The following is a 16,113-nucleotide window of genomic DNA, read 5'->3' as shown; positions in this document are numbered from 1 at the left end:
GAAGAATAACAGGATTAACAAAAGCAAACGATGGTGAATGGAGGCAGATGCCCACCTCACCCAGTAGGCGACATCAAGGAAATATAAATTTTAACACCACCTCTTCGATACACACATCTACCTACAGTCCTAATTAGACACTCATTAGAAAGACACTAGTAACCCAAAGGACTTTCTCACATGTGCCCACAAGGTATAAAGCATAGGGTCATTCTTATGAATAAATGGTTGCACTCAAGTTTTCCAGAACCTTATTACTGGACTTGACAAAATCTTAAAAAAAAATTTTCACAAAATATTGGAAAAAAAACCCCAACCCTGGAATCCATGAGACTATGCAAATTGGAAGAGAAGGCAAAAATCACTGTCTAAAAGTTCTGCCTGTTGACATTCAGATTAATGAGCATAAGAGACTGGAAATCTCTTGTGCTACTAAACTACTTTAACTGAATCATGGCAAAAAAACCCAGCCCCAAGTTGTGAGGGTAACTCACCACAATCTCTCAGGGAAATGCTACTTTTTGCAGAGGTTTTGGACTGCTTTGTAAATGGAATGTATTTGCTTGATTATCTCATGCAATATTGCACATAATGTGGTCCTTTGCTATTTCCCTTACCGGGTTCCTTCTGAGAGAGAAACAAACCAACCAACCACACACTAAAAAGCCATTTGGCAGACAACCATTCTGTAACTTAGTTCCGATTTTCTTACCAGACCATGAGTTCAATTCACTTTTCTTACCATCAGGAAGATCAGTCTCACAAAAGTAACCGTTTGCTCCGCAACTGAGAGTTTTAGATTTGTAACCAGCTGAACTGTGCTGATTTTTTTTTCCTCTCTTTCGGAGTCTCACATCATTACCCCTAAAGCTTCCCTCACATTGTCACTACTTTTGCTCCGGTGGTTGCTTTCTAACTTGAGTCCTCATTGTCGCGCTTTCAGCCTCACTGGCTGCATTTTAGCTCCAGTGACGTCAGCTTCATAACTTCACACTCTAACACTGAGCACGTCACTTGCTCTGTGATGTTGAAGTAAAAATTCAGTCTTAACCGAGTTGCGAATTCAAGGCAATCATTAGCTTTTTACCATAGAATATACAGTTCAAGCTATTATTTGTCGCTCCTGTTTCTAACATTGTACGTTACGACTTTACACTGTTCTGATATTCTGCAAAAGAAAGCAACAGTCCTAGCCCTGAAAATAATCTTTTACAGCAACATATTTCTCTAGCAGTGCAGAATTTAAAGTTTTGGCAAGTGGTTACTTCAACAACTTTCCATCTGCAAAAAATGAGATGGCATCAGAAGATGTACTTATTTTCTAATTCCTGCTTATCTCCCTCACTATGAATTATGAAACTTCTCTGAAAAGATGAGGGGAATGAGGCACTCAGATAAACTCAGATAAATGGCTAGCAAATGTTTTAAATTCAGATGCTCATGTTTTCTGATAAATGTATCCCTCTGTAGCAATTTTTTTCTGTGTAAATCCAGTTATATGTCTTAAATTTGGAATGATTTCACTTTTACATAGTAAACTTCTGCTCCTTTTCCCAGCTGATACATGCTTTTCATAGAAATTGATAACATATTTTATTTAGTCCATGCTTTTGAAAAGGGCCTGAATGTTTTGATACCTGAAGAAAAACAGTTTTAAAGTCAGATGAAAACCACGGTGATCATAAAAAGTTGTAAGGTTATTCAGAAAACGATGAGCAGTAACAGAGCATAATATTTAGCCCTGCAAAAATCAAGATGCTGATCAGAAGTATTAATAAAAAACGCACTGCTAAGCCCAAAATAGAGAACAAACCAAAAAAGATTGGATCAATAAGGTCCAGAATGATAGATATTTCACAAACTGAAAGTGATTACCAGTAAATTCTGGATACTTTTTTTATTATAAAATAGATATTATTAAATAGAAAATATTATTAAATAGAAAATTTAATGACCGTTAATTCCAGCCAGAAAGTCCAAAAGGAAGAAAACCTGATAGTTCATAAGTTTATTACTGTGATTTATATATAATTTATATCTTTACTTCACAAATTTAGTCCTACATAGCAGTGAGTGGGGAATAAAAAGAGAGAAAATAGGTTGGCAAACACTTCTGTGAACTTTTGGTTTTTTTACTTTTGTGAAAAAAGGTTAGTGGTCTCCTTCATACTCTGCTGCATTTCTGCCAAGAGTGCAAAATCTGGCATTAGCGTTATACACATAAAAAACCAACTACTTTTTAGTTGCAGAGCATGCAGTTCCTTAATAACACACGAGCAAGAAAAAAACGAGGGAACAAAATATTCATCCGCTCAAGTCTGTGCTCCGTTTACTGTTAACTCCAATGGGGACAGATTCTCACACAAACTTTTGAAACGTCTGGTTCACTTTATCAGCTGTTGAACATAGAAAAGCACGTGTATTTTTTTGTGAAGGAGTAATATGATCAACAGGAAGATCTACGGTGTTTTGTCTTTCCTTTTTAGGTTTTTTTTTGGCTGAGGGATGATGATTAGAACATAAGAAATTCTTCACTGGACCCTTATGAGTGGACATTTTGCTACCTGAGAGAGATACTTGTCTTAACTTTTTCCTACTAATACTTAAGCCTCTAAAATATCTGCTATAATTTCAGAAACACTGACCACATTGCAGGTTCTTTATCTGAACCATTTCAGGTTGGATTTAACTTTCAATTTGTATTTGAAAAATCTGAGCATAACATGCATTCCAGTCATCCTATTTGGGAAGCATTCTTCAGCTATGTGCGGTTCTTGAAAACAAGGAATTAGCCACTTTTCCCAGCTTGAGGATCTGATTTTTTTATCATAAGTTGAGGAAACTAATCAAGACAAAAAGTATGGTTCTGCAATGAAGTACGCCTCACGGGGTTTTTTTTTTCAAGACATTGTTGCTTTGGTTTAGGAAACAATGAGCAATGATTCTAATATTCCATTTACGTTAGTCAATGTGCAATCACTTCTCATTTAGACCATAACCATCCCAGTGGATGATTCCACAGGCCCTGAGGGCTGAGGATGGAGGCACATCTGAGATACCAATCACTGTGTGTCTCGTCTCAGTGAAGAAAGATGACTCCTAACTCCAAAGTCACAAAAGTGGAGCACAGTCTGAAAATGATTTATTTGAATATGAATTGAATTGAAGCATGAATTGCACACAATCAAGATGTACTTCAGTATTTTTTAATGGCCTAAATTCCAGTTGTACTGACAATCACAATAACCCTGAACATTCTTTCAGCTTAAAACCTTCTGGTTTCAGCTACACAAAATGGCTTCTCAAGAATTTTAGGAATTGTTACATGAGTCTTGGCATTGGAGTCCCCCTCAACTCCTTGAAATACTCAGTTCACAATGGTGAGGTAGCTGGAAGTTTGCATTTCAACCATATAAACGCCAACCAAACTACACCGCTCTCCTTTTTGATGCTTTTTCATCATTTTAACAGAGCAGAGAACCAATTTGATACTAATACAGAATCTCCTATAGTGAAAAAGTTTCTTTATTACTAACTTGATTAGTTTCAGCTTCAAGTTATGAGACTGTCTTTCAAATCCAGAGATAATCTGATGGAACCATCCCTCTTATGATGCTCTCAGAGATTGGTGCTCAAAGTTGGTGCTAAATCACTAATCAAACATTCAAGGCTTTTCAGCCCAATTTACATCCTAAATATTCATATTGGTGTCACCTTTTAGGATGACCTAAAAAAAAACAACAAAAAACTGGGGAGATGATTTTTACATTTCTTATTTATGACCTTTTGGCGTTTCAGAGTTAGTCTCGTGCATCTCACAAATTCGCATATGTGGTTTGCCACTGTACCAAATAAATATTTTTTTCTAACCTTATTTCTGTTTTATAATTTGATTCTAACATTTTCTTGCTCAGAGACATACAAATTGCAGAAGTACACACCTCTCCAGAACAGGCGGATGTATAACAGTACTGTGGTTTCCTTAATATTAAGCATAACAGAGATTAAAATGATTGAACAAATTTTCCTTAATAGCTTCATTTCTTAACTTTTAAACACAGATACAATGCCTAAAACAAACTCTATTTGAGCTATTTATAAGTATTTATGACGCTGTGTCATTTTCTCTCGCTATTCTAACACTTTATTCCAAACACCTACCTTATTTTCAAGCACTTTATTTCAAACACTAGACTGGCTTGAGTATGTTGTCTCATCTGTTTGTTCGCACACACGTGATGCTTCAGCATGCACACACACCATCTCTCGCTTTCTCTAAGCCCCTATAAATCTTTTTAACAACATCACACTTTTTTTTTCTATACCGTAAATCATTGTCAACATGACTCTAGGCTGGCATTATACTTTCCTTCATTATTAAAGATCTGTGCAGTATCTTAATAAACACAATTTATTCTTAGCTGAATGCACTTGAGGACTATTCAATGCAGTAAAAGCTGTCTGTGGATCCAAAAGGTAAAACGTTTAACTTTGGACTACGTTTCTGCATCTTTTAGCCACTGAAACACGTATGTTTCTTAACAATTGAAACAGCCATTATAATTATTAATTGATGCCTAAAGAAACCCTTAAAAATGCTGTTGTCTTCAGCCCACCGTCAGTGAATGCCTCTTGGTCTGTGGACTAGTAGTCAATATTTTAAAAAAATAAAAATGCGACCGTTGCTTGAGCAGCTGACAGCTAAATTTGCTTTGCAGGGGTCTGCACTTCCATTGGAAAATTTTGGAGCCAGAAATGGAAAATTGTTGAAAATCACTGAGCTAGAGAGCTGGTAATTTCATACAGAGGACACATGCCATATTTGAAGGTAATTCACCAAATCCAGCATCATTCAAGTAGCCGATGAAAGAGAATTGTGTTGTGTGTTGCACTGACAAATGCCCTGCTGTAAGTGTCCCTGTTTATCTCACATGCGTCTAAAAGACTTTAGTATCTTTCTTAAAAGGTCATATTATGAATTATTTTAAGGTCAAGCAGTAAGAGAATGAGGTCATGGAAGGAAATCCCTTGATTTTTGATTTTTTTTAGCTATCATCTCCTTATGCTTTGCTACAATTAGGAGTCAGGCAGCCTCCAGAAGAGCCAGCAGAGCCTACGAGATTAACAGAGAACATTGGCGGTAATGCAAGTAAAGAACAGAAAAGGTACAGTATATTTTTTGCTGATTTGGGCACTGATTTCCATAGTTAATTAAGAAGCATGCTTAAATATGCTATAATTTTGTGCTTTTAGTTCTATCTTTTTCCACTGTGGTGTTCTTCCCTTTTTTCTTATCCGTAAGATCAAGCGTACTAAAACCTTATCTCACCGCTGTAGTTATCGTCATGTCTTCCTTTTACGTAATCTCTGGGGAACACAATTTGATTCCATTATGCATGACTGATAGAGTCTTACTCCCGAGAGCTAAATGAGTATTGTTCTACTGATTTTGCCTCGAAATTTCAGGTTCTTATGCTCAGTGACTTTGCATGAGCCCTACTGACAGACGGAAAGACATCTCCCATTTAACTTCATTCCGTGGTTGAGTTTCCTTACACCAAAGAAGCACTTAATACACTTCATCTAAATTCACTCTGTAGGCCAGGAAATGTCTTTCGTAATAGGTGTCATTTTAATGCCACAGAAAAGTTTGGTCTTTTTCTTTGTAACCAATCGGGTTTCTTTTTCCCTCTCAATCAACATCTTATACCCACCTACACAGCTGTCACATTAAACTCTGCCTTGGGAATTCATATTAACAAACTGGAAAGCCGTTTCCACCTTCACTCAGGTGCGTGTATTTTATCAGCATCAAAGGTCACCAAGTTTAATAGTAATAATGAGAAAGATTATCATGTTAATAGTAACTGCTAATTCCTATAATAATGGTTTAGATTCATGTCCTGTACCACAAGTAATTTGCTTAATAACTGAAACTCTTTTGATAATGATAATGAAAATATTTACTGTAGCTTTTAAACTTTGTAGAATAAAGATTTACTGTTACTGCAAAAGGAAAGAAATATGACATACTACCTTCAAATCAGTTTTATTTCTCAGAGGAATGACATAAAAACTTGATGCAAACGGACGCTCATTAGAAACATTGGTTAGTGTTTACCAAAGGGAGAAATGGAAGAATTGAAGAAATCTTTCAACTTGAACACAGCCTCTCCACCCTTAGTGTTCCTTATCTTTCTTGCTGTATCTTCACACCACCCAGAGCCGTATTTCCAGCTCATCACCACATACTCCAAGGACTGTTCAGTTTACAACAGTCAACACGCTCTACCTATCTACTCAACTATATTTACTTACAACAGTAATACTGATTGTGCAGTTTACTTCACATTGTTCCTCTTAGAAAATGGCAGCTCTTAATTCCACAGTTATATCTCTCCTGCCTCTCTGTCTTCTTAATACCTCTGTCCTTCCTAACTCTAGTACGTGTCCCTTCACGAATGTCGCACTACCCTGCACTTTTCTTTTTTTTTAATAAGTACCTGATCATTTCTGCTGACTCTGTTTCGGAGGGTGGGGTGGGGGGGAAGTTCTGGAAACCTTATTTCTGGAAAGGGTTGCAAGAGTAGACACCAGCAGCCTGGAACATCTTCTGCATGAGGAAAGAGTAGGATTTTTCAACTTGGACAGGAGAAAAGAAAGAGAAAGCTATATGGCGAATTCTGTAAGAATCCAATATAGAAGGAGAAAGGAAAGGGAAAAAAAAAAAGAAATTACTGTTTCCAATGACTTATTAAATAAAGTCACATAATACAGTAATCGTGCAAATTATAGGCTAAAAAACATCATAAAGGAGCATGAAAATTCATTGCCATAGAATGTTGTACCATAATAAATTGAAAAAAGGATTAAAAAGAAATAAGAATGTATTAATTGGTGGCTAGGAGCTGTAGTATTCTGTATGCTAGGTCTGGCTCAAAAATCCCTAAAATATTGAATATGGTTGGATGTTTTGTTTTGCACAATCCTTCTCTATTTTTTTAACAGTCACTTATACGCATGGATACAAACTGTGATGATAACTTGAGAAGATGCTAAATTTTATTGTTAAATCATAACGTGCTTAGATATATGCTCTTTTTAGGTGGCAGAATTAGGTATCTAGCCAAAGAGATTGTCTCACCAGGATTACTCATGTGAACAAAGTTATTTGACTGTGTAAATTATGCAGTCCTACAGTCCTCAGAGATATCCAAACTCTTAAGAAGGGAAAACCTTGCATTTCAGGCTACACAATGTCTAGCATGTTGATAGCTCCGCATAAGTTATTGCTTTCATATCCATTTAACAGAAAAAGATTGCGGTTTAAATAAAATCTGTTCCATGCTCTTAGTTTAAAAAAATTTTTTTGTGTAGTCTGCCATATTTATTCTATAGCAGTTATACATCCATTTTTGTGACGACTTTCTGATAACTTTTCTTCTTCACAGGGAAGCCCCAATATTGATGTAATTCTACATAACCTCCCAATTATTATGTGGGTAAATTACACCCGGTTGCTTGAAGCAGTGATCATCAGGCTGACGTGGGGATTGATACCATTATATATTACATAAAACTTCCTTCTCGATTGCAAATGATAATAAGGTTCTGTCGCTCCTGGGAAGGAAACCAAAGTTGGTCAACTTCAAAGAAAACTAAAAGCAGATATTTAAAAGACCAGCATGGTTTTATGGATGATTAAACGCAACCTCAAATTAAACTTACACCTAACTGCTATTCAGTATTACTTTTTCTCTGCAAATAAATATTAAAATATTCTCTCCCTGCCAAAAAAAAATTTGTACCTGCCAATCTACGGCTAGGAACGAGCTGTAAAGTAGCATGAATAAAAGCAAACCTCGCCTTTTGTTTTCCTCCTAAGCGATAAAAAAGCTAAAAAATAACGCATCTCATTATTCTACCCCATAGAATGTTCTGTTCCTTTCTGAATTAAAACATCACTGAAGACTCCACTAATTCTACAAGGCTGGCAAAAAAATCCAAAAAGCCAAAACCTTATGACAGACAAGATTGTTATACACAACAGCAGGAGTCACGAACTGCAGCCTGAGAGGTTCAGACTGGACGTTAGGAACAACGTCACTTCTGTAACGGCCCAGAGAGACTACGCAATCCCCATCCATGGACTTTATAAACACTTGTGCTAGACAACCACATGAAGACCAGATTCGATGTTGGCGATAATCCTGCTTTAAGAGGAAGACTGGAGTATCTGATCTTCAGAGGTCCCTTTCAACCAACATTTATATGATTTCCACGATTATTTCTTGAAGTTAACTGTCCATGACAAGAAAAAGGGGAACCAAATAACAACAAAACTGATTAACAGTCATATTGTCAGCATAATATAAACCCCTCAAAGTTTCTGAGTAGTAGTAGACTGAAAGTCACAGAAGCGTATAATATAACAGGCACCACCATACCCATGTATGTTCTTTCACTGTTCTCTGCTAGGTGCTCACCCACAAGGACTTTCACTAGCTCAGACACAGTTTTGGATGTCAGCTCTACGTATTTGCTCCATACATGAGATAACAGCCTGTTCCTGAGTGCCATCTGAGTGACTGAGCAGGCATCAGCGTGTCATCACCTCTGGATCAGATTGAGCACGGGCCACCAGGTACTCTGTGCTGCATTCCTGCTAAGGGGGAAACTGCGTTGGGATGTCAAGCCAGCTCTGAGGATTTGGATATATTCCAGTTTAGATAGACCAGATTTCTGTCTTGGCGGGGTGCAGCTAAACTGCTGTGGACTGAAATGCTCCTGGAACAAGAGCAAAGGCAGTGATGCCATGCTACCCTGGAGCTTGACTGGAGTCGGCTCTGTACTCAGCCAGCCCAGTGTCTCCACGTGCCCTGGACCACCAGCCATTTCACCTCAAACGTTGCAGTCTGGAACTAGTTTGGGCAAGTGAGTCTGACAGATCTAGAAATCATCATTTCATAAGGTAAAAAGAATATCAGAGTTACAGTGACTACTTCTTACACGAAGGACTGTTTCTCAGTTTTTAAAAGCCTACTCAAATGTTTATTCCCTATTCTGCAGCCTGGAATTCAGCTTTTTTTTTTTTTTTTTTTACAATAGTTTTACTGATGTAACACTGTATGTGCTGTATTATTACAGTGACTTCCATTTTGCTATTAAGATCTAGTAACCATCTGTTAGGACTAGAACTACTTATTTAAAATATTATAAAAATTTTGGGCATACTATGTATGTAATAGTAACATTTGCTAGTATGTAATCCGTAACATTGTATAGATTTTACTGAATTTAATTTTGCGTCCTGTTATAATTGAAACACAATATCTGACACCTTCACAAGTCCTTCTTACCCATGTCCTAATTGTGTAGCTACAGCTCTGGAAAAAACAGCAGATCTCTATCTGGAAATCATCCAGCATACAAGGTAGAATCACTATCTAAAGCAAGTATAAAAATGCAACGGAAATTCGTATTTTCTCATCGGAGGTATTAAAAATCCACTTTGTAGAGAAACACAACATTGCATTTCAACATCTAGCAAGAAGTGACAATCTTGCCCTTGTTCTTAGTACTACAAAGGGAAAAGAAGCAACCAAATGAAGCACGTACATTACCAGCATAGTAATGGCTTGTTTTAAAACTCAATGCATTTTTTAAACTTCAAAGGATAAAGTAAATGTACTACTGTTTATCAATCTGGCATACTTTTTTCTAATTCCCACATTTTCTATCAACATTTCCTGAATAAACAAATAATGAGGCAGCAAAGAAGCAGATAATAATTACTACCAACATGGAAAGCATACAGAAATATTAATTCTTTCAAGCATAACTGTTAAAATCTGTCAAGATTTCATGTCACACTTGAAATTTGCGTGTGAGCAAAAACTCAGCTCAACAGTATTGAGCCATGAAATGAAACCTTCGAGAATTCTTTTTGCAAGTGGCAATGAACAACCTCACTGAAAGGATCCTTTCAGCCAGCTGCTTTAATGTAGTTAGCCAACTTCCCAGTTTAAAGGAGTCTCTGCCAACAAAAAGATATCACTTTCGTGCCTGAGTCACACAAACAAAATATGTCGTGAAAAAAAGTTTTGTTTATTTTTAATCTTAGCTGGGTTTTGGGTTTACTTTTCCTGTTCTGAAGCAGCCAAGAGAATTTGTTCTAGATAACAGATTTGTTTAAATTGTGGCAGTTTGGGAAAAGCAAAAAGCATTAAAAAACAAACTATGGCTATACAAAAGAAAGCATAAAGATGATACTAATAAGATGCATACTTCTCTGTTATACAAGAAACTTTTAATCTGAAATATAATAGCTGTATTCGTGTACTTTAAAAAAAATGTAGCAATTTTCACTAAACACTAATCACCGAGTTTTGACTTGGCAGTTTCCAGGGAAAGCTATTTATCTTTAACTCTTCCCATGAAAAGGAGCCCAAATTCAGAAATAATGAACAAATAAATGTGATTCCAAAACTTTAACGAATAGAAAGTGATTTTGACACATTAATTAGGCTATGATATAAAACCTGGAGAACTGACAGAATCACAGAATGGCGGAGACTGGAAGGGACTTCTTGAGATCATCTAATCCAACCTCTTTGCTCGAGCAAGCTGCTACAGCAGGTTGCCCAGACCGTGTCCAGTTGGGTTTCGAATATCTTCACAGATGGAGACTCTACAGCCCCTCTGGGCACCCTGTTCCAGAGTTTGACCACCCTCACAGTAAGAAGTGTCTTCTTGTCTTCACATCGAATTTCCTGTCTATTAATTTGAGCCCATTGCCTCTTGTCCTGTCAGAGGGCACTACTAAGAAAGTCTGTCTCCTGCTTCTTCGTCTCCTTCCATCAGGTATCTACGCGCATTGATAAGATCCCCCTGAGCCTTCTCTTCTCCAGGTTAAGCAGTCCCAGCTCTCTCAGCCTTTCCTCACGTAAGAGATGCTCCAGTCCCTCTACCATCTTTGTGGCCCTTTGCTGGACTTACTCAAGTAAGTCTGCATCTTTCCTGTACTGGGGGGCCCAGAACTGGACATTGTATTCCAGTTCAATATGGAAGATTGCATTTAATCTGCAAAATATGATCAGAACTTTGAAATTAAATTTGCAATAGCTATCTGTGGAGAAAATAAGGTTTCACAGGTAGCAAAAATGTTGCCAGGTAAATGAATGTAATGAAGCAAGAAGATATAATGATGAACGATGGTGTTTTCTTTGGATAGTAAATGCTTAAGATGAAGGTAGGTGGGGAAGCCAGAGGAAATGCTGGATGTAAGCCAATGGAACCTCAAGGAGAGAACAAGGGAGTAACGATGATCATCAGACTCAGAGGTGTCAGGCCATTACTTCAAACTGGGCAATGTTACTTTCTTCCTCTTGTTCTGCTTAGAGGAAGGTATCTGTGATGGAATGACTAATAATGGTTAATGGTGACTACAGTTTTCATTCAATAAGCAAAGCTGATTAGAAGCACTGTCGAAAGAAACCAGTTAACATATGGGTTTTTCTTACAGATTATTAAGACATATTCACAAAAAAATTCAACTTGCTCTGACTCAGTAAGATTGAGAGAGTAAAAGTAGGTCTCAGAGTCTTTCTGTGAGAAGACGATGTCACAACAAACGGGACTGGTTATTTGTTTAAAGAAGAAGTAGTAAACTGTTTAGATTAGATGGGGAAAAAAACCAAAACCAAAGACAAATCAGCAAATCAGTAAATTTCAGTATGCTTTCCTTGGCAGTTAGAAGAAATAAAATAATTTTTACGTCAATTTTTAAATATTTATAATAAAGAGTGAAAAGAGAAGAAAATTAGTTTCTGCTACTTAAAAGATAACACTAAAAGGAAAAATATTAAGGTTAGTAACCAGGCATAAAAGTAACAAAGGAGATAACAGGTACCTATTAGTAAAAAGCAATGCCAGCTTTGCTTGGCAGTAAATAGCAACAACATTGAATATTTATTCAAACATATAGTAAATAGGCCAAAAATACAATACCTGCTCAAAAGTTCAATGATATTCATTGTCAGAGCAATTTTATTTAACAGCACACCGTGTCTCAGCTTGCTTTTTTTCTATTCATCACCAGTTTGAAGGATACTCAGCAGAAGAATAATATGCGATTCTGCAACAAACTGAGCCTGACTGCTTCCGTGTATGTAACTCTGTAAAATAAAAGTGAAAAACAATCCTCTTTAAAACAAAGGAATCCATTGAAAATGGCACAACTGGTTATTTGAGAATCAAAATAAAACTTGTTTTGCAGAACAAATACAGACAGCTATAAGTACACAGTTTATGTGTGTATGTTTAGTAAAAAGGAGTGTTAAAAAAAGCATATTTAGGCAAAGCACACATATACAGTGAATGTAATGTTTCATACACAAGAGTATTATGCTGGACTTTTTCACACTGCTGCTAGTGTGGAATAAAGAACATGCATTTATTTGCTCAGGAGATACAATTTTTGAGAAGGGAGGTGATGAAATCAAGGACGTGCCTCAGCACAGTTTTCACAAAAGTTAAAACTGAACCTTGCCTTTAAAAAAATCATTCTACTTTAGTCTTACTCAGATTGAGTGAAGTTTCTTCATACAAAGTCTATTCCTTCTGTCTCCAAGAACGTACAGTTGTGTCCATAAAAAAACCTAACTTATAAAATGTCTTGTTTATATGGAATTGTAGTAAATGCAATCACAGATGTGAATACTAAATGCAAACCTAACATAGTCTACTTCCCCCCCCCCCCAAATTATTGTTAATGGGCTCATTTTGTACATTATTAGGAACATATAGTATATTACTCAGAAGTTGTCAGTGTTCACAGTTAACTAGCTATGATAGCTAAAAAAAAAAGGACGCAAAAAATTGAAGGATTGCAACTATGCACAAAACCAGGGAGATTCTCTCTCTTTCTCTATTACATCAATTGCAAATGTTGAGTATAGCTTGTCATACTATGTTATGTGACATTAAATATATCCGTGTTCTCAAAGTATTATTTATATGTATTCTTCTTAGGCATGGATACAATTTTCACCCCAATTAAATACAGAGAAAAATGCTCACTCCTATTAAGGTAAAGACAAAGGAAACTTTTTGCTGTCCTTATGGATTCAGGGTTTTGTTAGTTTGTTTATTTTTTAACTCATACATTTTGCTTCAATTCATTTTACTCTGAATAGTTCTGCCTGAATACCACCCTTGTCAAGATTCAGAGCAATTCAGATTTGAAATACTCTGATGCTTCAGCATACAAAAGAATGCCTTCATCCGCACCGGTTAAATTCTGGTCAATGCACTATAAAAACATGCAGTTCATAAGATATGATAAAAGCTTTTTCTCACTGGGTGGTTATCTACTGTTTTCAAAATTCAACTATATTATGCTCACTCAAATAACCAAGTCAAAGCTAAACCAGGCAAGAACTTCACGTATCTAAAAATTCCATCTCTCAAAGACAATATCTTTTTTCTTTAATAAGATAAAAATCACTGATTTCATAAGAATATCTCATTGCAGTATGACACGACAACGAGACAATCGGTACTTCTTGATTTTTTGTGGGGGTCCTTATAAATCTCACTAAGGGTATATATATACACACATAGACACACGTATATAAAACAAAGGAAGGAAATAGGAATATTTCACATTAACGAGACTTAATGATGAAGTTAAAATGCTTAATAGATTGTGTACTCTGACTCAGTTGTGACCACAGTCCTGCAAATAGTGACCCTCTGTCATTATTTCTCATGCAGCTAAAGCAATATATATATACACACAGATAGATATATATATACACACACATGTAGGCATACATATACACTTGCAGGATCTGAATTCAAGCATCCCTAACAAACAGTAAACATCTATTTCTTCTTACAATCGTAGCACCAAGTAACCATCTAAAGCTTACAAGGATTGCAATATATACTGTATTTGTTGATACAATGTGAACTGAAATAAAAAGGGCCTTTCATCAGAAAAGTGTAACAGGGTCTAATAGTAACAGTAAAAACTATTTAGTTATTAAATACCTATATGCATTTATGCATAATCACTACTACTCCTTCTCCACACACATGCTCAATTGTATAAAAATGCACATTGGGAACTAAAGAAATACACTCTACGTGGAAAAGGCAACATTATTATCACCGATTAATAAAATTGGTTGCCACATTACTCCTAAGGCTACAAATGCCTTCTGTAATTGTAAAATATTTAGATGAGGGATGTCATTTTTATTGATATGCTTTATACTTTGTTAAAGTAAATTATTTTGCTCTTTCCCTTTATGGTAGCAATTTAATTCACCACACCACCATGGGTGGAACAGAATCCAAAGTATATACATAAACACACAAACACAGGGACTATATAGAGAAATCACTGCTTTCCTCAAAATAGTTTACTGACATTAAATTGTTTAGCTTTCACCCAAATGGTGAGGAACAGTCTCACCTCCAAAAAAACCCAAACAACTACTGCTTCTGATGATGTAAATCTGTCCCACACTGGGGAGGAATCCTATTTCAGGTTCTAGGCTTCATCATCCAGCAGAATAACTTTGATTAAAAATATCACCCAAGTTGGTGTGACTTCTGATTTCCCTTGGGAATATCAAATAACTACAAACAATTTTTTTAATGAAACAGGTCAGCTTCATAACTATCTAGCTGTCAAGCCTGTACATGAATGATGTTTTTAAAAATGCCAGAAAATATGCTCTCAACTCCGAAAATTTCAAGCATGATTTTTTCACGAGTTATTCATACTTGAAAAATTGACCGAAAAATTCTCTCTCAATCTGAGGATAATTAGAGTTCGCCACAGGTAAACCCAGTTTGCACTGCTGGACACGCAGACTGCTTACAATGCAAAGTTGAAACACCACAAAAACAAGACTAAAAGCTACAAAAACTAATTAGATCGTTAATATTTTTTTAATCGTATTCTGATTAAAAACATGTCAGTCTTATCGACCTGAGAAGGCAAGTTTTTATATGTTACAGGAGCAGTACAGTGGTCTAATCTACTAGCAGGGTTGGTATCACAATGATATGAGAAGGATACGGCTATTGGAAAGACATTCTCAATCAGAAATCTTTGCCTGCCTGTTTGTTAAATTCCCAAAGTAATTAGTTTTATTGCAAGATGTAAAATATGTTTCCTTTGAGGCTTTTCCAGGAGCTGTTTGAGAAGCTTTCAAGGTACGAGCTGTATCGCCAGACCAGCCTCTCAAAAGATAAAGTCCTTAAGAAGACAAAATCACAAAGACAAAGATATTATCACTATTAATTAGGTGACAAATAGAGTCCCAGATACCACCTGATACTCAGTATAAAGTAAAAACCATGGACTAGATACAGTTTATTTGCAAATGATGAAACTTGAACCAACTAAACCCAAACAAACCGAAATCTGAAACAAACAAAACCTGCCTAGAAGACCTGAATCAGAGACTGTAATTTGAAAACTGGCTGATGAATATGAATGTCTGCCTAAACGTCTCATAGGGATTAACGTTGTAACTATATTTCTTTAAATGTGAGTTGCTAAAGGCATAGCCTGGCTTGCAAGGAAGTGGATGTTCTTTGATTTAGTTCTGGAAATGTTGTGTGTATATTAAAAAGCTAGTAAGAGACAATTGTTACCTACTGCTCTGTCCCCAGAGGAGGGACAGGAATGGATAAAAGCAAAGTGAGTAGCCACCTTAAACACAAAAAACAAGCTTCATCTTTATTTGAGAGGGCAAGAGATCTCAGGTTAACTTAGAGAGAGAATGTGCTAGTTCCAACCAATTAGTTAAAATATTAAATAAGGCATTTGTTTACATAAGCTACAAACTATAAGGCATTGGTATTGCCTTTTAAAAATAAAAAATAAATCCACTGTAATGGTTAACTTCTTTGTTCTATTACAAATGTCCTTAGATAGATTACTCTTTGAAGGTACCTAGTAATAAATCTGTGTGTGATCAAGAGGCTCCTCGAATTGCCTTCCCAAGCCATTGTTCTCCAAATACTCAGCAGAGCAGCACGGTGTATCTCCACTATAGCCGTGGGTCAGTCAGAGCGATGGTAGCGAAGAAG

General features: G+C 36.3%; 1 protein-coding gene across 2 annotated transcripts in view; it reads right to left on the bottom strand.

The window, feature by feature from the left end:
• TUSC3 (tumor suppressor candidate 3) overlaps positions 1 to 16,113 on the bottom strand; it is a 131,150-nt gene that overhangs the window by 12,430 nt on the left and 102,607 nt on the right. For both annotated transcript variants that reach the window (XM_063335874.1, XM_063335875.1), the window contains exon 7: positions 12,113 to 12,176. In XM_063335874.1, coding sequence (XP_063191944.1) covers positions 12,113 to 12,176 — 64 coding nt within the window. The remainder of the gene's footprint in view (positions 1 to 12,112; positions 12,177 to 16,113) is intronic.

This window comes from Chroicocephalus ridibundus, chromosome 5 (assembly GCF_963924245.1).
Source record: "Chroicocephalus ridibundus chromosome 5, bChrRid1.1, whole genome shotgun sequence".
NCBI classification, from domain to species: Eukaryota; Metazoa; Chordata; class Aves; order Charadriiformes; family Laridae; genus Chroicocephalus; species Chroicocephalus ridibundus.
This window is presented reverse-complemented; position numbering and strand designations above follow the sequence as displayed.